The sequence below is a fragment of the Gorilla gorilla genome, chromosome 1, assembly GCF_029281585.2.
Source record: "Gorilla gorilla gorilla isolate KB3781 chromosome 1, NHGRI_mGorGor1-v2.1_pri, whole genome shotgun sequence".
NCBI lineage: Eukaryota > Metazoa > Chordata > Mammalia > Primates > Hominidae > Gorilla > Gorilla gorilla.
In genome coordinates this window covers 79983462-80006129 of record NC_073224.2, presented here as the reverse complement: position 1 = coordinate 80006129, position 22668 = coordinate 79983462, and the positions used below count along the sequence as shown (strand labels likewise).

The 22668-nt window shown below is 40.7% G+C and overlaps 1 protein-coding gene across 1 annotated transcript in view; it reads left to right on the top strand.

Annotated features, from left to right (window-relative positions):
- Nucleotides 1-22668, top strand: part of PAPPA2 (pappalysin 2) — a 298990-nt gene that overhangs the window by 228410 nt on the left and 47912 nt on the right. The window contains exons 17-19 of the mRNA XM_004027950.5: nucleotides 9679-9847; nucleotides 11206-11341; nucleotides 13273-13382. Of these exons, the coding sequence (XP_004027999.1) occupies nucleotides 9679-9847; nucleotides 11206-11341; nucleotides 13273-13382 (415 nt within the window). The remainder of the gene's footprint in view (nucleotides 1-9678; nucleotides 9848-11205; nucleotides 11342-13272; nucleotides 13383-22668) is intronic.

The window sequence follows — 22668 nt, the reverse complement described above, 5'->3', positions numbered from 1 at the left end:
GCAGCAACAGTGACCTGCAGTGGTTAAGTTAATTCCCAGGTGAGGGTGTGAGTGTGTGTATATACCTGTGAGCACTTTCAATCATGCCTGTCTGTGAGTCAGACTGATCAGGAACAGAAATATAACAATACCTGGAGGAATTCTTGTGCTGAAAACTTTGTGAAGATGCAAAAGTTCTTACAAATGAGATCGCCTGCCCCCTGAAGTTGAGTGTATACAGTGTGTTGCTCTTTTCTGCCAGAATTTTGTTCCAGTGGACTTCCCTCAGGCTCTTCCCCTGCCCTGACTCTCCCCAACAGTAGGTAGAAAAGAGAGGGAGGGAAGGAGAAGTGGAGGGGACATGCATATTTCCTCCATTTCTCCATTTACAGTTTTGGCTAAGACTTTTGAAAATCTCTGGGTTCTCACCTGCACTGTTCCCTCTGCCTGGCATATCCTCCTCTGCTTCTCTACCTGGTGAACCCACTCAGAGGCTTCCTTTGCTGATATTCTTCATGTGTGCAGGCAGTGTTGGCAGCTCTCTCAGGTCAGTATTCCAACCCTATTGTAATATTTCTATTTGCTTTTACAACTGCAAGACCTAATATAATAAATAGGCATATTCTCGGTGCTCAATAAATATTTGTTGAATGAATGTATAAATGGACAAGTAATTGAATGGTTAAAGAAAGAGGTTCCTATTAAATGTTTTCATGTTTCAAGTCCAGTTCACCCCTGAATTTTGGTGTAATTTCCAGTTTCTCAACCATGCACTGATGAGAATTGATATTTGGACTTTGTGAAATAATGCTAATAGCTATTGTATACATTTGTGTTTAAATCACATGAAATGGAGAAACCTCATGTTGTTTTTAGTTTGGGGTGTAACCTGGGCATATTTGGCAGAAAAATCTGTTGGCTGCATGGAGAATGGAAGAAACTCATGAAAAGAGATGAAGTAGGAGCTGTTGAACTTGATGTGAGAGAGACTAGGAAAGGAGATGTAGATGATTAAGACATCAGCAATGGAAAATGGAGAAGGGGCCCCAAACTTGGGTTTAGGTGTTCAGACCTAGGTATCAGGCATTGTTGTACCTGCCAATCTGGAGACATAAGATTTAGGAGAAGAAAGTCCAAAGATAAAAGTGAGGGGCGGGACATGGAAGTAAAATGGTCTACACACTTTTAGGAGTTAGCAGGTGGCTCATTTTTTCAGAGAGGCTCTATTTTACATGTGAGAAGAGCTTTGTAAGGGTTTTTTTTTTTTTTTTTTTTTTTTTGTCAGAGAAGAAGGCCAAATCTAATATGTCTTGTTGGATAGTCCTGCTGATGCTATTTCTTACCTTGTAGAAAGGGCTAGAATAGGACATCAGGAGACCTGGTATTAGAGAGTGCACAATAACTATGATGGGCTGTAGACTTACCATGTCTGAAGTCTGCTTGCTCCCTATTTAGGATATTGGCTTGGGAAACCAGGCCTGCAATTTGTTAGAGGAAAACTGGCATGGGGTTTGGAAGTGCTGATGGTTCTGTTTGGGGCTAAGTAGAGAACCGTGTCTTTTAAAATGGTCTAGATCACTGTTTCTCAGTCTTTAATATGCATAGGAATTATTTGGGGGTCTTTTTAAAATGCACATTCTTGTTGAGTCAGTCTGAAGTGGATCCTGAGATTTATTTCTAACAAGCTCCCTGGTGACTCTAATATTGCTGCTCTAGGTACCACACTGTGTGTAGTAAGAGGCTAAAGTGTATTCAGAGTGAAAAGGGCTTTCTAACTTCAGTTCAAAAATGGACCATGTATCAGACAAAACAACTAATTAATGCTTTAGTTTTCTAATTCATGCAATGGAAATCATGCAATTGCCTCTTTCCCTTACATCTTCTTTTTAGGGATATTGTAAGTGATAAGATTTGGGGATCCTCAGCACAAGTGCACTAAGTGAGGAGAGGTAATTTATCCATAGCTCCATTGGTAGAAACGTGAGTGCTTCCATTTTATAATATAGGCATTTGGCATGAGACTCATCATAGTGCACATCCCTGCTCTGCCATCAACCAATTAGATAACCCCAGGCAAGTTATTTTATGTTTCTAAATCTTACCTCATCTATAAAATAAAGATTTATACATTCATTGAACCAATATTTATTGACAGCTATTATGTACCAGGCATTGTGCTGCGTACTGGGAATATCATAGCAAATAATGCTTTGCCCTCACCAAACTCTTTTCCATGGTGGGAGCTGATGATAAGCAAGTAAAACCAATACACAAAATAATTCAGGGTATGCATCCTATGAAAGGAAAAAAGATGCTTTGATTAAAAAAGAAAAAGTTAAAGGGGCAAAATAAGGATGCTCTGGGGTGGTGAGAATTATGCTTAGATAGGAAGAAAGAAAAGAAGCCAGTCAGGAGAAGATAAAAAAAAGAAAAGCATCATGTCTCGAGAGAATGGCACCAGCTCTTGAGGCTGGGAAGGTCATGGGTTGTGCTTGGGATTCTAAGTCCAGTGTTGGTGAAGTGCATTAAGGAAGGTGAATGTGGCATTGAATAAAGTTGGAGGAAATGGAACCAGAACACACGGGACCTCGTAGGCTAAAGAAAGAAGTTTGGATTTCATTTTTCATCCTAACAGAAGCAATTGAAATATTCTACACAGGGAAATTTGTTTTTTTGAAAGTTCCCTCCGACTAGTGTTTGCTGACTGGCTGGGAAGGGATCTGAAAGAGAAGTGGGGTGTCCAGTTAAGAGGTGAGGGTTGGTGGCTTGTGTTAATGTTTGTGGTAATGCTGAAGTATAGAGACAATTTTCAGAAACACCTGGGAGGTAAAGCAGGACTTGTTGACGGGTTAGAAGAAAGCAGATGGGGTGACCAAAAAGGTAGGATTGAGAGGAAGAATAGAACCAGTGATGGCTTTTAAGTTCCAAGCTTGAGCAACAGGGCAGATGATGGTATCATTTACGGAGCTGGGGATGGTTGAGGAGGCTAATATCTGGAGTGAGGGAATCAAGAACTTAAACAATAATAGTCCCTATCACACAGAGTGGGTCTGAGGACAAAATAGTATGGATGTATATTTTCATATACAATAGTTAGCACTTAAGTGCTCTATGTGTTATTGTTTTTCTGTTGTTGTTATTATTCTTGAGGGAGTACCCACTGGAGACACCAGGTCCCCTTGATCAGCAAAGACATGACAATTCTCTGGGACTCAACAAATCATACTTTTATTTTCTCCAATGGAAAACAAATGTTACTCTCGAAAACCCTACAATGGTGATAGAAGGATGGGGTGGACTATGTGTGCCTCAAGCGACATCAATCAAACTTTCAGCCAAGTTTTGATTACAAGATCTTTATTTCTAGCAATGATGTAAGAAGCAGAAAGAGCACAGCTGGGTTTTCAGCATTAGGTGGATACCATAAGTTCTGGAAATTGGGAAAAGCACCTTCTAACTTGGAAATTGTGCTGATTTGTCTGGAGAAGTTAGAGGGAAAATAAATACAAACCTTCCCCTAACCCCAACTCCTCATGATACCATTTACAGTGTAAGGAAGAAATCACAGAGCAAGAACGCTCAACTAACAACCCTAGCCAAAAGACTGGATTCTTAGCAAAGACCAAATGGGACAGTTACAGGGCTGTGAGGTGGATGATCTTGCTCTCTGGTTTCTACACCTTACTAGCATGAGAAGGTAGCATGAATTTTAGTAGTTTACGAACCTGGCTGCACATAAAAACTTCTGGCAGGTTTAAAGATACAGAGTCCTGGGCCACTCTCAGGAGGTTTAATGCAGTAAGCCTAGCAATCTAGATTTTTAAGTGGCTTCTACATAATTCTGATGGGATTGGTCTACACATGTAAGTTGGAAATCATTGATCTCATGATCAGAATGTTATATTATGATTTGAAAACTTAGAAATCTATGAATTGCTGTGCGAACATTGGGTAAATCGCTTCATGGTTACTGACGTGATATCCTGCCTACAAATGAGGTATTTTAGCTGATAGACAGCAAGTAGAATGTTTTACGTGGAGGGTACTTGGCATGGGCTATCAAAGATGTTTTGGAATCTCTATCCTGGTAAGGGCCTGTTTGTCTAGTATCCAATGCTGTCATTCTTTCAAATGCAATCTATTCACTTCATGACTTCAAGGAGTCGTTTGGTTCCTGATGCATAAGCCATACACAAAGGATCATTGTGAATAAAACCAATTTTTTCATTAACGATTTTAAAGGTGTCAAAGGTCACTCCTCAACATCACCAAACTAGAAGCAATGCAGAGGCACTGGGGATCAGTCCATCCATTGCTGTGTCTCAGTCAGTTTGAGCTGCCATAACAGAACACCATAGATGGGTGGCTTAAACAACACACATTTGTTTCTCACAGGTCCGGAGCTTGAGAAGTCCAAGGTGCTGGCAGATCCCTTATCTGGTGAGGGTACCTTCCTAGCTTGCAGATGATTCTCTTTTTTTTTTGTTTAGACAGAATATTGCTCTGTCTACCAGGCTGGAGTGCAGTGGTGCAATCTCAGCTCACTACAACCTCCGCCTCCCAGGTTCAAGCGATTCTTCTGCCTCAGCCTCCCAAATAGCTGGGACTACAGGCGCTTGCCACCACACCTGGCTAATTTTTGTATTTTTAGTAGAGATGGGGGTTTCACCATATTGGCCAGGCTGGTCTTGAACTGCTGACCTCATGATCCACCCACCTCGGCCTCCCAAAGTGCTGGGATTACAGGCATGAGCCACCGCGCCCGGCCAGATGATTGTCTGTTTTCTGTGTCCTCACATGGCAGAGCACAGAGAGGGCAAGCTCTTACGTGTTTTCTCATGAGGGCATTGGGAGGACTCCACCCTTGTGACTTAATTACCTTCCAAAGACCCTACTCCCTAAAATACCATCACACTGGGAGTTAGGATTTCACCATATGAGTTTGTGAGGGCCACAAACAGCGCTAGGTAATAAAAACGTGAACAGGATTGGTGGCAAGATTTAGGCTTCAGTTTTCTTCAAGGGCCCTATGGGGAAACCAAATTTCTTGGGACTAGGAAGAATCCAGAACACTCTAAATTCCTGGCACAATCCAACCAGCTCATAGCACTGAAGTGCCAAGTTCCATACCATGAATTCTCAAGACTTGCGCCATAAGCTGGGATCCATGACATGAACATCAGGCAAAATGAGACAACCCTCACTATTGGGCCCCGAGATACTTAACCTATCAAATGCTTTGCTAGAAAGCTGTGGATGAGGCTTAGAGACATTGGTTGTCTGATGTAGAGAGATGCAGAAGTCCTGGGAGGCCCATGGAGAGACGGCAGTGCAAAGCTGTCTTCTGTACAAGGGAAAACAAACCATAAGGAAAAAGAATCTTTGAGGCAGAGAGGGGCAAAGGAACCCCTGCAGAAAGAAAACAGAATTTCCTAGGGAATTGGGACTCTCTGCCAACCCCTCCCAACTCCTGCCTGCAGTGCCTCCTCTCCAGTCTGGGTCCGGTGTAACTGTTCTATTCTCTTGCTGCTTTCTAGCCATCCCCCTCCTTGTGTTGCTGGCGGTTTGTAGTGCAGGGCCTGTCGCGTTGTCTGGGTGCCATGATGGAAGGCTACATTCTTCTTCCCCATCCAAGTTTGATCTGTCTACTCTCACCCCTGAGGTTATTAAACTGGCAAGGAAATATATGAAATCGGCATTCTTGAATGGCTCTTTAACTCTGGGCAAGGAAAGGGAAGACTATTTCCATGGTTGAAGTACTCCAACCAATTCAGAGAAAAATACCACATGAAGTCAAAATATGATCGTCCTGGCCAAGCAAGGGTTTTCCTTTATAACCGTGCTGACATGCAAAGTTTTTACAGCCGTGCTTCTCCCCTGCTGTCAGTGGTATTGCCTGCTTTCTCCAGCTGGGGGATATCAGTTCAGCAGAGGTAGGGGAAGGATTTCATCTGTGGGAGGTGGTAGAAAGAAGAGAGTCCCCGGAGGATATAAACTCTGCAGTGTGAAGGAGGAGTAAAATATCCATTCTAGGAGAGGGACAAAAAGGAGCCTCGTTAGAGTAAAAAAGAGCTGCAAACCCTTAATTGAAAATAGATTTGGAGAGGCATTTTTAAATGTCATCTTTCTGGAGGGAAAGAAGAAACTTACTAAGCAATACATTTCATTTGTATAAAGTTTAAAACCAGGCAAAACTCCTCTATGCTGATGAAAGTCAGAAGTGTCTGGTGTTGCAAAGTAGTATGCTGTGAGGGTGGGGGGATTTTAACTGGGAAGGAATGCAAGGGGGAATTCTTAGGGGCTAGACATGTTCTGTATCTTGATCTGACTGGTGGTTACCCAGCTGTATTCACAAGTAAAACTTCCTCAAGCCGTACGCTAAGATTTGCATGTTTTTCTATATGTAATTCATTACTCAATACAAAAATTTAAAGTGAAACTTCTTTTTTGCCCACTGATGGATGTGGCATTGGGACACAGGGCATCTGAGTGCTCAGCCCAGGATGAGGACGCATTAATAAAACTGTGGAGCACACCAGGAACAGTCAGAGCCTGACGTGGCAGGAGGACCGGGGGCTTCTGCTGTGAGCAAACCTGGGTCTGCATCCTGCCTGCAGGGTTTACCGTGTGTTTTGAATAAGCTTTAATTTTCTCTCAGGCTCAGTTTTCTTCTCTTAAGTGTGGATAATAACATTTACCTTTAAATGTTGTTTGATCCAAATACCATATGTTCTCACTTATAAGTGGGAGGGGAGCATTGAGTATACATGGACACAAAGAAGGGAACAACAGACAGTGGGGCCCACCTGAGGGTGGAGGGGAAGAGGAGGGTGAGGATGGAAAAACTACCTACAGGATACTATGCTTATTACCTGGGTGATGAAATAATCTGTACACCAAACCACTGTGACATGCAATTTACTCATGTAACAAACTTGCACATGTACCCCTGAACCTGAAAGTTGGAAAGAAAAAAAAAAGTGCTGTTTGGAGGATTCAACAAAATAATGTACATAGGTATCTTGCCAAACACTTGAAATATAGATCAAAAATGGCATTTATTTTAATAGCTAGAAGATACATGTCCACACAGACTATGATGCTAAAAAATTCCAGTCATAAAAATCAGATTTTTTTTTTTTTTTGAGACACAGTCTCTATCACCTCGGCTGGAGTGCAGTGGCATGATCATAGCTCACTGCAGCCTCGACTTCCCAGGCTCAAGCCATCCTCCCACCTCAGCCTCCCCAGTAGCTGGGACTACAGGTGCGTGCCACTGTGCCTGGCTAATTTTTGCATTTTTTGTAGATAAGAGGGTTTTGCCATGTTGCCCAGGCTAGTCTCAAACTCCTGACCTCAAGAGACCTGTCTGCCTCAGCCTCTCAAAGTGCTGGGATTACAGGAGTGAGCCACCATGCCCGGCCAAAAATTAGATTTCTATTGCAAAATGTCCTTGGGAATAAAGTTATGAATCTAAATAATTATTTAACAATAAAACACTCCACTTACTTCTAAGTATATATTATTTACATAAGTTTAACTATTAAAATATTTTATTATTAAAATTATTTGAAGTTGAATGAATTCTGTGATGTGAGATCTTCGACAAATTACTTAACATCCTTCAGTGGGTTTCTGTGAAGTGGGAATTAAAGAGATGATTTCATAGGCCGGGCACATTGGCTCACGCCTCTAATCCCAGCACTTTGGGAGGCTGAGGCGGGTGGATCACCTGAGGTTGGGAGTTCAAGACCAGCCTGACCAACATGGAGAAACCCCGTCTTTACTAAAAATACAAAATTAGCCAGGCGTGGTGGCACGTGCCTGTAATTCCAGCTACTTGGGAGGCTGAGGCAGGAGAATCACTTGAACCCGGGAGGCAGAGGTTGCAGCGAGCCAAAATCACGCCATTGCACTCCAGCCTAGGCAACAAGAGTGAAATTCCATCTCAGAAAAAAAAAGAAAAAGAAAAAAAAAGATGATTTCATTAGTATTATAATGATTCAACTTGGTGTTATCGAATGTGCCTTGCAATGTACCTGACATGCTGTTAGTTTCAGTTCAATGATTCAATTCAGCAGATACTTACTTAATGCCGAATATAAACCAGATATCATTTTAGTTCTTGGGAATTACAAACAAGACCACCACATAGCCTCTGGCTTCTGGAAGCTTCCAATCTAGTGGGAAAGACAGTCACACGTGCATTTATAAAACAATGTGATAAATGTTTTACTAGTGCTGCAGAAGCCACAGGAGGTATTGCACTATAGTCAGTTAGAAGACAACATGCAAGGGTTGGTGGGCATATTTAATCTTAAAAGGGGCGTAATGAGACTAGAAAATGGTGATTTAAGGCTGTCACATGTTTGAAAGAGTCAATGGCCAAAGGGTTATTTATATTTTAGAATTACAAGCTTATCTGTATCCAGGAGTGTTTTTCATTAGAAGTGGATATGTTAAAATGGCAAATGGAAAGCACTTTCAAACTGCAGTGAGTCAAAAGGGGAATGGAATGGAATCCTCAGTAGGGAGAACCCTAATTCCATTGACTCCAATCCACATCAAATGCTGTCACTCTGGTTGGGGACCATGTCTGGGCATGAGAAGGAGGACCAATTCTTCCAGGACAGTATTGAGTCATGTCTACTTTGAGAAGCTGGTGAAAGTTATGAACTCTTTCCAAGGAAAAATAAACTTGTAAACAAATGGAGCAGTCATCTCAGAAGTTATTTTCCTTCTGAAAGTTAGGTTCAGAATCTCTGTTTTAAAAGAAAACTCATATTGCTGCACTTTCTCCCCTCTCTGAAGAACCAATAAATAGTAGCAACTTCATCAATTATATTGCCATATCAACACTGTTGATCCTCAAATCACTTCTGATCAGTTCTCTGAATGTGCGATAACCTTTTTTGTACCCCATCTTACCTGACATTTCCTTGTACTTAGATGTGAGTCTTTTCCAAGATGAAGATCTCAGAGAAAACCCAATTACAATTTGGATGCTGTACTATTTATCAAACCCTCTTAAGAGTAATCTAAATGTCCAACAACAATAGACTGGATTAAGAAAATGTGGCACGTATACACCATGGAATACTATGCAGCCATAAAAAATGATGAGTTCATGTCCTTTGTGGGGACATGGATGAAACTGGAAACCATCATTCTCAGCAAACTATCGCAAGGACAAAAAACCAAACACTGCATGTTCTCACCCATAGATGGGAATTGAACAGTGAGAACACATGGCCACAGGAAGGGGAACATCGCATACCAGGGACTGTTGTGGAGTTGGGGGAGCGGGGAGGGATAGCATTAGGAGATATACCTAATGCTAAATGACGAGTTAATGGGTGCAGCACACCAGCATGGCACATGTATACATATGTAACAAACCTGCACGTTGTGCACATGTACCCTAAAACTTAAAGTATAATAATAATAAAATTTAAAAAAAGAGTAATAGATCAAATATTTCTATACAACATTTACTACTACTTTGAATAATAAATGAACATTACTATTTTTAGTTCCATGATTTAGAAATTAGCCTAGGACAGTGGGACATATGGCTCACAGGAACCATCTGTCCCTGCCTATTTGCTAATTCTTATGCCATATTGCTGAGGATCAAGTCTTCTTTCATGACCTTCTTGAGAGATTCTGATGAGCTATTTTTGTTTTATGTTTTATCAGCAAGCTCCTGAAGATACAATGCCTGGAAGGTGGAATCTGGGAGCAAGGCAGCTGCATTCCTGTGGTGTGTGAGCCACCCCCTCCTGTGTTTGAAGGCATGTATGAATGTACCAATGGCTTCAGCCTGGACAGCCAGTGTGTGCTCAACTGTAACCAGGAACGAGAAAAGGTAAGGAACATTTTTTGAGCTTATTTTGGATCAGGCTGTGCTCTAATCTTGATGCCCAATCCAAGAAATTTGAGAAATGAAATTTCTAAAGAATTCCAACAGGCGGAGACTTGGGATTCTAATCGGGAGTGTTGGTATTATGCAATAGAAAACTCAGAAAATACCACATTTTTAAAATGTTCTCTCCTGAGTTCAGAACTTCCTCTGAAGTAAGAAGAATCCAATGGGTAGAGTACCAGGTATATTCCAAAAAGAATGCTGGGATCCTGATTTAGCAATGTGATCTCCTCTCATGGATGGTCACTGACATAAGTTGGCTACAACTACCAGTATTATTATTTTTCTAGAACAAAGTCCTGAACAGAAACACAAATTCCTCGGCAAAGCTGGAAGTGCTGTTTGACTCTTCCCCTCCCTAGGATTTTGGCACAAAAGGTCTCAAATGAAAAACACAGTCTTATCTTTGTTGTGTGACTAAAAGCAATTTTATTTTAGAATCTTTCAAGCCTCACACACATACATGAGACAGGAAGTCAAGCAGACTTCCTAGGCAAAGGTCAGCGTCCTTGTCTGCTCCCTTGGCACCTGTTATCTTAGTTTCCAGTACTCCAAGGTAAGCACCATGGAACAGATGTGAAAAGAATATGGCAGAAAATGAGACCCCTGAGAAATCAAGCACATCCGTTTGCACTGATGGGTTAAGGAACCATCAAGTTGACCAGATGAAGGGAGGGCTACCTACATTTCTAAAATCTTACTTTTTGGGGTTTTGAGAGTTAGTGCTACTCTCCATGTTCTAGATAGAGTATAATTTGTGAAGCCAAGAGTTACACAAACCAGCACACATGTGGAGAAAGGGAATAGAATTTTGGTGAGACCAAAAGCAACTATGATGTGTCCATTTAAGCAGAAAGGCAAAAACACACCTTTAGGAAATATTATGAATTGGTTTCACTGGATGAAACTCATCTTGAAAAAATCTGACATTTGCCACCAGCAACATTTGTGTGATAGTAGGGATGAATCAGTGCAAAACAACACCATCTGGGAAACAATTCCAAAAATAGCTCTGAATACATGAGCTTCGGTTGATAGCTGATTGTGTTCCTATATATAAAGGAAAATACATTGTTAATACATTTCATTAGTGGGAAAAAATTGTCATCATGATTCCTCTGCCTGGAAAAAGCAAAGAATTTTTTTTTTTTTTTTTGGCCAGTAACAATATGTTGTTTCAATAGTGTCTTTTGGTCCAGGTTCTAGAACTGGAGAATACTACCACTTAATCAGACCACTTTTTTCAACTCTCAATAAAGTTAACAAAACAATAATTAAGATGTTTACTTTTGATATTCTAGCTTCCCATCCTCTGCACTAAAGAGGGCCTGTGGACCCAGGAGTTTAAGCTGTGTGAGAATCTGCAAGGAGAATGCCCACCACCCCCCTCAGAGCTGAATTCTGTGGAGTACAAATGTGAACAAGGATATGGGATTGGTAAGGATAGGAGTGAATCTTAAAGTCAATTTCTATGTCATTCTTTTATTAAGCACAGCTGAATTTTTTTTAATTTTATTTATTTTTGTCAGATGGAGTCTTGCTCTGTCGCCCAGGCTGGAGTGCAGTGGCACAGTCTCAGCTCACTGCAACCTCCATTTCCCAGGTTCAAGCAATTCTCCTGCCTCAGCCTCCCAAGTAGCTGGGACTACATATGCCTGTTACCACACCTGGCTAATTTTTGTGTTTTTAGTAGACATGGGGCTTCACCAGGTTGGCCAGGCTGGTCTCAAACTCCTGACCTCAGGTGATCCGCCCACCTCAGCTGGGATTACAGGCATGAGCCACTGCACCCAGCCCGCCCAGCTGAATCTCGAATCAGACACTGTTCTCCCTGAAGAGTGGATTGAAATGCAAGTTGACTCTTAGCTGCTTTAGTAAAATTGAGATTTATGGCAACTTTGAGGGGCCTAGACCAGATGGATTTGTGGTATGGTTTGTAGCTCCAAGATGAAAGGTGGGACTGTGTAGCCACATAGCATGTGTCTGCTGGGCTCCTCCATTCTACTTCATTCTCTGTGGTTGTTACTGGAGTGGAGAATTACTGAAAGGGATGATTTGAGATTCCTCTTTCATGCATCATTCTTCAGCCATTCTTTCTCTGCAGAGGAATAGGCTCCAGAGTCGTGGACAACTTCTTATTCAAGCAATTACAATTAAAGGTCTTCGTGGCCAGAGCTGATTTATAGTCATGTTAACTTTGCCTTGGCTGGCCCTAAATATCATAGGAAAGAGTTGTAGCTGATGCGAAACCTTGTAAGATTACTCCTAAATTCTGAACTGCATTAGCAAGGAGTAATTTTATCGGACATTCTAACCAATGCCAATGAGTATAATTTGCATTAATTAGGAAGCTCATTGCCATCTTCAAGGTGCTCTTTGCACAGTGATGTCTTGTGGTCAGGCATAGAGTATCAGGGAATTCAGATGCGCCTCTTGGGTGGTATTTCACAAACAGGTTCTCATCCTCCAAGCCTCCAATTTCTGCATTAAAATATCATATACTCACATATCTAGAGGCCTTAAGAGGGATGTAGTTCTTTTGATGGTTTTAAAAGTCACTGAAAAACATAGAAACCTAGATAGTAAGGACTAAAAAGAAACTTGGAAATCATCAAATCTATAGATGAGGAAATAGAGAACCTAGAGAGTGTATTTTCTCTTAATATAATTTTAGGAGACATTTGGACTCTGTGTGGAAGGGAATAGAGCAAGATTTTTCTACAAGAGACCAACACATGCCCAAAGTCTCTGCTTCTGATTCTTCACTGCTTCCTCCTTTAATCAAATAGGTTTATTGGCTGCTGATGCAATTATCTTTAGTGCAGCAATAGAAAGAATAGTCTCTGGAGTAATTTTATAATTTCTGGGCCATTTCCCGCCACCCACCACCACCACCACCAGCATGTTAAGTTCTTAGGTAGTAGTTGTTGCAATTATAAGCTTCCAGGAGACCATGTAAACAGGAATATTAGATATATTTAAAAGTTATGAGCCAATCAGGATAGACTTTGTCTAGCTAGAGTCCTGGAGGGGATCTTGGAGGCCAGCTGGGCCAAGAGTTAATTTTTCAATTAGTACATCATGTAGAAATTCAGGCATTCCAGAGGAGGGGTTATCCTGGACAAGACAGAGGAGGGGACACTTGCAGCAAGTTGAGTTAGGTTGGGGCAGAGTCTCTTTACCAATTAGTGTGAAGGTGTTCCTACAGGAACACAGTAGATGAATATCAGCCCTGCCTACAACATCATAATATGGTGACCCATGATGAAAGCAGTTGTTCTTTAAAAACTCAAAGCTATTGATTCCTGAAAGAAAAAGAATGAGATCTGGGAAGTTCAAGTCTCTGCTGTAAACTTCTGTTCTTTCAGGTGCAGTGTGTTCCCCATTGTGTGTAATCCCCCCCAGTGACCCCGTGATGCTACCTGAGAATATCACTGCTGACACTCTGGAGCACTGGATGGAACCTGTCAAAGTCCAGGTGAGGAAAGGGACATTGTTATGTGCCAAAGACATGAGTCTGCTGAGCAACACTTGGAGCATTATTTTTTGGAGTAATTTCAGAGGCTTTCAAAGCATCTTCAAAGCAAACAACCACATGGATTATTCCTAGAAAGGATTAAACATTGAAAAGAAAAAAGAGGGAAGCTTGAAAACAAAAATATCCCACATCTAAAGGAAAGTTTGAAATATAAGATGGAAAGAAAGCTTAGAGACATAAGAAACAGAAAGGAAAATTACTACTAATGAAAAATGGGACAGGACAGGTTAGGATGGATAAGCCAAAGAAATGTATAAAGATGAAAGAAGGATGTAAATAAAAGGATGGATTAGAAAAGATGAAAATAAAACTGCAAGCAAGGGAGTGCCTAAAGGAACTGAGTAAGAAGAGAATTGCCTTTCCTTTATCCATCTCCCAACCTTTCTAAACCTGAAATCCTTTTCCTGGGACATCTGCTATTCAAAGTCAGTCATCAGCAAAATCCACGACATCCACAGCCTCTTCTCTGGGCTTTCTTTCCATTTGCTTCCTTTTCTATCTGAAACCTGGCTCTCCACTGGGGACTCTGCCTTCCTGGCAAGGCTCATTCTTTGCTGCTTTCTCCCTTATGCCTCTCCTAACCCTGGGCCTGCAAGAAGGGTAGGCATCATCCTCTCTCCTTATTGCCATTTGCAAACCATTTTTCCTCCCTCCCCTGTAAAATGACTCACATTTGAATCCAATGTCAACAGAATGAACAACTCACTTCCCTCAATGCTGCTGTCATCTTCTGACCTTATGGCAACCCTCTCCTTACCTCTGAAATACTCTGGCTCCTGGGGCTTGGCCACGTTAGCCAGCCCTCCTGTCAAAACTTGCATTGATGTCTATACATCTGCACATTTGATTCTTCTGAAACCAGGATTCTCAGCTCTGCGGCTTCCTTTTCTCCTGTGGCCACCTTTTCCTTTCCGACTCCATCTCCCTCATGCTTTCTTTGGCCCACCCTAATCTTGCCTTGGTGGCTTCTTGGCTGTTTCCTAAACATGCCAGCCCCACCCTCACCTCAGAATCTTTGCGTTTATGCTTCCTTCAGCCCAGGATGTTCTTCTCCAGAATATCTGCATGGTTTGCTCTTTTCTGTCTTACAGAGTTTTACTCAAATGTCAGGAAGGCCCTCTTTGGTTATTCTATTAATATCTAACATTTTAACTCCCCTGACACTTTCTGTCTCTTTCCCTCTTTTATTTTTCCTCCTTAGGACTTATCATTACCAGGAGTATTACATATTTTACTTACTTATCTATTATCTTTTTCTGCCATTATAATAAAAAGCTCATTGATAGATTATTGTCTGTTTTATTCATTATTATATCCCTAGATCCTAAAACAGTGCCTAGTATTTGATACATGCTCAATAAATATTTGTGAAATGGATGAATGAGAAAGAGAAAGAAAAGGCTATGCAAGAGCTAAATGGAGAAAATCGTGTTGTAAACTGATTGTTTCTTCTTAGAATATGGGAGGGTGGGGATGTCAGAAAGGCTAAGAGCTTGGTTACTTTATAATTAGACTGTTTAACAAAATTCTTGGGAGTCTCTTCCCATTGGATGACCAAAAGAGGACTCCAGAGATATGCCACATTTCATTCAAACATTATCCTCAGGTCTCTGCTTTTTCCTCACGGGTTAATTGTGCTTTATTATGGGCATGGATTTGTGTCAAAGCAGGAGGTTCAAGGAAAAAAGTACTCTAAGTGTGATTAGGGTGAGGAATGGAGAATAACACAATCCTATTAATTCAGTTAGTCATTCATTCAACAAACATTTACTGAGGCTTATTATGTGCCATGAGCTATGGTGAGTGCTGGGATGTGGAGGTGAAAAATAATAGTCCCTCTGTTTAAGGACTTACAATTTGGCCACGAAAGCAGATATCTATGATGATGTCACATGGGAAAATGTTTGAACATAGTAAAGGTGTTATGAGAACACCTGAGAGGAAGCAACCAAGTCTTTTGCTCAGGAGCCTGGTGGAGCTGGGGAAGGATCAATGGAAACTGACCAAAAAGCTTTTCCTCTGGGTCATAAACTGTGATCAAGAGGAGCACTCAAGAGGGTAAGAAGTAGTAAATGTTCCATCTGGCTGAAACCAGGGTATGTGTGGTCCTGAGAGGAAAGACAGTGGTAAAAGAATGAGGTCAGGAGAAGCAGGCAGGCAAGATCCTGCCAGGCATTGCCTGTCCTTCCTAGGATGTGGAGCCTCATGAGAACTCTGAGTGGAGGTGGAGTGCACCTCAGTGCTGAGGGCAGTGTGAAGACTGCATTGGAGTATGAAGGAGAGGGCCAGAAAATACCTCCGCAGGTTCTCCCAACCCCTGGCCTTTCCAGACTTTCAGTTTCACTCTCCAGTCTGCTGTTAAGGTTTAGCTAAACTACAGCAGCTGGAATTACAGTGCCCTGGAGAAAGAGTTTCTGCCTCATGTTTCATGGTGTGCCAGATGGTCTAGACCCTTTCTTTCAGCCCCATAAACTCAGTGTGCTATGATGAAAAACTTCCCTTTCTCTGTGAGCAGGCAAAGGGAGAAAGGCTTGGGCATGCACGAGCCTTTTCTTTCTCTTGGGCATGAGCTGAAATAGATCCTTCTGCATTTGCTTCACCATCCACCCCACAAGGCGTCTGTTGGGAACAGTCAAAGATGCAGGGTCTGTGAGGCCCGAATGCAAGCCCTCCAGTCAGCAGGGTTTCTTCCACCTCTGTGTTTCTAATGGAACATTCCAGAAAATGACAGTCCATTTGTCTTCATGAAGGCAGCAGGGATACCAATTACAGAGACTTGACTCTAAACTGGAAAACAATTTTCTCTATTCTATTAAAGCCTCCCTTTTTTCAGCTATCCTTTTGGGGAAATCATTATTGTTTATTTACTAATATTCCATAGCATTTTGTTCTTGTTTATATTCCTGATGCCTTTTTCAGTGCCTGGCACTTTGTAGGTTTCTTAGAAACATTGGTTGAATGAGCAAAGAAACTGTTGTAGCACAATTTTCTTTCTTTCTTTTTAATTTCACTTAATTTTAAGTAACAGGTTACAGATGCAGAACGTGCAGGTTTGTTACATGGGTAAACGTGATGGTGGTTTGCTACATCTATCAATCAACCCATCACCTACATATTAAGCCCCACATGCATTAGCTATTTGTCCTGATACTCTCCCTCCCTCTGGCCCCCTGACAGGTCCTAGTGTGTGTTAATTTCCTCCCTGTATCCATGTGTTCTGATTGTTCAGCTCGCACTTACAAGTGAGAACATGCAGGTAGCACCATCTTCTACTTCAGAAGTAAATGCATATTTTTTTCTGAGTCTGGATGTATTTCAGCAGCTTCTTGTTGACATATCCTTGTCAATTCTAAGCTGACCACCTCAGAAAAAAAAATATGGAACATCTTCCTTAAGCCAGTATATCAAACATGATCATTTGTATCACTGCATTTATCATGACTATGATTTAGTCAGTAAATTCTTGGTTTTTGACATAGGTTGACCAGACATGATTTTGAAGATGTTAGCAAAGAAACACTGAAGACCCTTCAATAAAAAATACATATTTTCTAAAAGCTGAATTTTTAACTCATGAGCTCTGTTATTCACCAACTGCATAACCTTAGGCAATTTACTAGCAAGTGCTTCCTTTTCCTCATGTGTAAGGGGAAATAACACTGATCTCATTAGGTTAATGTGAGTATCATATGAGAAACATATGAATAGACCTAAGCTTACTTGATGCATAGTAAGTTTTCTTGATGAGTTGCCATTCTTATTTGAGGCAGGTTGCTTCCCTCAGTTTGCCTGCCTCTTCTCATCTGTATGAGATTCTGCCCTGCTCTTTATAATTTGGGTGTATAACTAAACTATATGGCTTCTCACAGTTCACAGTATTGATAGGGATGCAGTCGCTTTCCTGGAACTCTTGAGGCTTGTGTCACATTTCCATGTGAAAACAAAGTGAAATCGTTAAATTTGCTGCTTCCAGAATGTAAGGGAAGAGCTGAGGTAACTTGCAAAATGAGTCTTGTCCTTACCTTAGAAAGATTATTTGTTTCTAGAAAAATTCCCAGCAATCAGAATTTCAGAAGTCGAAAACATAATTAACAACATTTTAATGTTTTCTTGAACCCCAAATCAATGCCCTTTATGCCAAAAGAAAACCAAGTAGTTAACCAATGATAACACTAATTATCACAGAGTAGCTAAGCAAGCTGTTACCTGTGCTCTCTCTGCTCTTTCACAGTTATTATGTTAAAGAATATTGCTTACAAACAAAGCTTGCAAAGGATGCTCTGTGTTTAGGAAATTGCAATTTTATAGTAAAAGAAAAGCAAGAAACAAGAAGTCACTGGATGCAATGGAAATGATGATGAGATGATTGCCCTTATGTATCTCGGGGCCTCTAGGATGAGATGATGCACCAGTCGCAGATGATCTCATGATGGCTATGGTTCTGTGGCACTCAGCAGCTCACCCGGGGTGCGAAATCTAACCTTGTCCTCATAAATAAGAAGAAATGCCTCATAAACCAAGGCAACTTATTAAATGAAACTCCATGTCGAGTAAAATCCTTGTAACTCCAATTGGCTTATCTTGGGAGTTGTTCTATATTGTACTCAATCTTAAATGTTTGTGTCCTTAAGAATTGCTTGGGCAGTATATAAAAAGAACAGCAGGGTTCCAGCCTTCAGAAAGACTGGAGATGCCTTGGAATAAGCATCTCTAACAAGCACCTTAGGTAATTCCACTGTAATGCTTCAAGAAACACTACTATTACAAAATAAAATACTGACAAGATAAATATTTTAAATACAAGCACGCCTCTCTGGAGCATGGCTCATTTGTTTAGTAAATGATGCTTGCCTATTTCATGAAAATTCCTGCTATGTGCCATATTTCAAATACCTTTGTATCTGGAAAGAGTACAGAGTAATGGATTAAATTGCATTATTTTCTCTAGTCTGCTTCCAATGACTTCATTCTTTGTAATAAAAGATGATACCTTACATTTGGATAACACTTTATTGTCTTCAAAACATATATGTGTGAAAAAATATATATGTGATATATTATACACACACACGTATATATTTGAGTCTCATCACAAACCAATAAGCCAGGAAAGGAAGATTGTATTATCTTTATTTTACAGACACATTAGCTGTTGTTGGATGACCTGTTCAATATTGCACAGCTGGCAAGAAATAGAAAAATAAATGCCACCAACTTACTGACTCCCAGTTCAGTGCAGTACTCCCTGCCTCACCCTGTTTGCTATAGTCTTTTTTTTCCCCCAGTATATGTTTGAGTTAACTTGCCTATCGAATAAAGAATCGGTCATTCCTCTCAACTATGAGAAGCCCCTCATTTCCATACTCCCCCCACCCTGAAGTCTAAAACCAATAGATTAAAAGAGATATTTCTTTATAATACTATTTTTTTCTTGTTGTGAAAAAATTGTGTTTGTTTTTAAAAAACAATCAAGTCTTTGGGAGGCCAAGGCAGGTGGATCACGAGGTCAGGAAATTGAGACCATCCTGGCAAACACAGTGAAACCCCATCTCTACTAAAAATACAAAAAATTAGCCCAGTGTGGTGGTGGGCACCTGTAGTCCCAGCTACTCGGGAGGCTGAGGCAGGAGAATGGCGTGAACTCCAGCCTGGGCAACAGAGCGAGACTCCATCTCAAAAAAAAAATCAAGTATATCAAGTATACTTTTAGATGCCTACGGAGTTTATTTGCCTTGCTCTGGGGGTTCTGCTTTGTATTCCTGCCTGACTTATAGAATAATACATTTTTATTAAAGGAAGAACTTCTGAGGTCTTAGGTAGTCTGGCGTTTTGATGAAAATCATATCGAAGTAGCAACTGACATAAAAGGAAGAATGAGGTCCTCCGGGGTTCAAATACAATGTCACTTACTCCTTGGAGCCTCTGTCTGATCATCTGCAAGGGTGAGGATAATATATAGCTTGCATGGTTGTTATTAAATTTAAAATAACACATGTGAAATGTCTTGCACAGTTTCTAACACATAGTTCTTAATTCAATAGAAATGAGATTTCAGTTCACTTAGTACAAATCTTACCCCTTGGAAGTATCCTCCATCCCTGAAAAGATATCACTAGCTATCTCCATGCAAAATAAAGAAAAATGGGGTTCTATAGTTTGTGTGTGTGTGTGTATATGTGTGCACGTGTGTGTATATACAATAACGTCTAGGTCATTTGTCTTTTTCTGTCTCTTTTATAAACTGTGCTGAGAAAGGAACTAATGGCTATTCACTGTTTCCTATTGGAACACCTCTGACAACAGAAGCAATTTCTAAAAGCTTTTTATTGTGAGACTGAGGAGAGAGGCAGGATGAAAATATAGTACTTTTAGATGTGTCAAGGGCATGCTGGATGTGAGAGACAATAGGTAAGGGTTTGAAATTTTCAGATGGACTTTCTAGGCCCTTGTCATTGCAATGGTGTCTTCCTCCTTCACCTGTTATGCACGGGGATCTAGACCCTTCTGGTGGGGTAAGGAGTATACTGACAGAAAGGAAGGATGTCAGACCAATCTATGTCTGCCAGCCAAGGTGATTGAGCAGTGGGACCTGGCAGTTGGGACAGGCAGGGGGCAGCCAAATCATCAATGCTGATGCCTATTGCTCATGTCCTCATGTGCCCAGATCAAAGGCCTCTGCCCAATGCCCCTGCACCCGCAGCAGCACAGACACTCCTGTTGTCCAAGGCACCTGCACCCAGCAAGTGGGAGAAGCTCCCTCAGACTTTCACTAGAGGCACTTTTTTATTTTCTCATCCCTTTTCTTTCTAGATTCTTATTCTTTTTCTTCTTTTCTGCCATGCTAATCCCAATTCCCCAGTAAACTGTACTACTGCTGAGGGTGGAAATGATACCTTCTCCTTCACCCCCGGTATCTCCTCAGTATGGGATTCATTTCATCTTTTACTCAGGAGGAGGTGGCTGCAGGAAATCAAAGGGCCCACAGAAAAGGATGACTGCCACAGAGCCATTTCTCAAAGAAAACCTTTTTGTTTTCCCGAAAAGCTTATGTTAAGTTGAATTTTTATGATTATCCTTGATCATGATGTCAAGAGAGTGTTTTACTGTATCTCATGACTTTAAAATAGGAAAAATTAATGTTTTGCAAAGCAGTAGTCCTTCAGGAGACTGATTTCATGGAGAATTTTTTTAACACATTGTGGCAATTGTCTGCATGTAAATGAGTTTTTCTAAATAGCATTTGAAAGTGTTTCCTTCTGAAGTACAAAGACATTCATCATGACATCTCATTTCCCCTATTATTTTGCTTCGTAAATTCATTTTTCCACAGACTAAACAGCACTTTTTTTCTGGAATAACATAATTATGAATTAGTGAGGTCCAAATAAATGAGATTTTCCTGTGGATACATGTAATAGGTTTGCAAAGAGCCTTTAACACTATATGAAATCTCTCTCAAATTCCCAGCTTTTCAACAGAATTCTCCAGTTATATCAAATCTTATAATTTCTAACTTTGTTTTCCCAAATTGTTCCCCAAAACATAAATAGTGCTTTAAATAAAAATGACTGTTTTAAAGAGAAGGGAGAAGGAGGAAGAAAATGAGAAGATAATACGCTGGCAAAAGCCACAGTTTCCAACCAAATGACCTCACTCTTCCCTCTGGCTCTTAATGCTCAGCCCCACCCCCAAAGTGTCCTCTTGATGGGTACAACTGTGTGTAACAGCTCCAGTGACACTGGCTGCAGATCATTGGAGACTCAGACATGAGTCATGGAAAGGTCTTCTTTTTCATCATTTTCAAGCATGGAATCATTCCCTCTAGGCATCAAGTGTCCCATCACTGGAGGAGAGTAGACAAGAGTGTCTTGGAGGAAAGGGGAGGAGGAACAGAAAAGCAAGTTGCAGGGTAGTGTGCTATGGTCTAAATAAACATGCAAAGGATGTTTTACTCAGGAGCACATACATGTAGCAATAAGGAAATTATCACAAATGTGGACATTGGCAGAACTCTGTGCCCTGATGTGATTAGCAGCCCATTCTGTCAAATAACTACTCCCATTAAAAAATAATTGAGCAATTTTCTGTTAGCCTTTATTGTTGGCTATTCTTGAGTCTTGTGACCTTTAACAAGACATTTAACCAGGCAACAGCCTTCATGGTGACTTATGACCATCCTAGTAACCTTTACTGTTTCCTTCTTTCTCTTTCTTTTCTTTTCTTTCTTTCTTTTTCTTTTTCTTTCTTTTTCTTTCTTCTTTCTTTCTCTCTTTTTCTTTTTCTTTTCTCTCTTTCTTTCTTTCTTTTTCTTTCCTTCTTCTTTCTTTCTCTCCTTCTTTCTCCCTCTCTCTTTTCCTTCTCTTTCTTTCTTTCTTTCTCCCTCTCTCTCCTCTTTCTTTCTCCCTCTTTCTCTTTCTCACCCCCTCTCTCTCTCCCATGTCCTTCCTTCCTCCCTCCTTCCTTTCTTCCTTCCCTCCCACTCCCTTCCTCCCTCTATTTTCTTTTCTTCCTTTCTTTTCCCCTTGCTTTTTAGAAACTTTCAAATTGTCCAGTCAGGAGGAAATTTTTAAACTAATTTTCTCTTAAACTTTTTTTATGTTGGAAAGTTCAGAACAAATCTTTGGCATGTAGATACTGGAACTCAATCATGCAAGAAGTTGCTTGCTAATAGCATAATTGCAATAGTTGCAATAACATAGTAATGCATAGATTTGCATTTGTACAATAACAAATTCAGAATAGTTGTTACCAATAGGGAGGAAGGAAGTATAATTATATTGGAGGGACATATATAGGAGACATGAATTGAATCTATAGTGACATATTCTGGAAAATGTTAACAATTTTTGATAAAGTTAGGCAAAGGATATAAAGTTTTCCATTATAGCTTTATATGATTGTAATTTTTCAAAAGTGTTTCAGAAAATAAGAAAATCAGCTGGGCACGGTGGCTCCTGCCTGTAATCCCAACACTCTGGGAGGGCAAGGTAGGAGGATTGCTTGAGGCCGAGAATTTTAGACCAGCCTGGGCAACATAGTGAGACCCTATCTCTATAAAATAAAAATTTTTTTAAATTAGCCTGATATGATACATTCCTGTAGTTTCAGCTAGTCGGGAGGCTGACGCAGGAGAATCACTTGAGCCCGGGAGATTGAGGCTGCAGTGAGCCATGATTGTGCCACTGAACTCCAGCCTGGGTGACTGAGACTGTCTCAAAAATATATA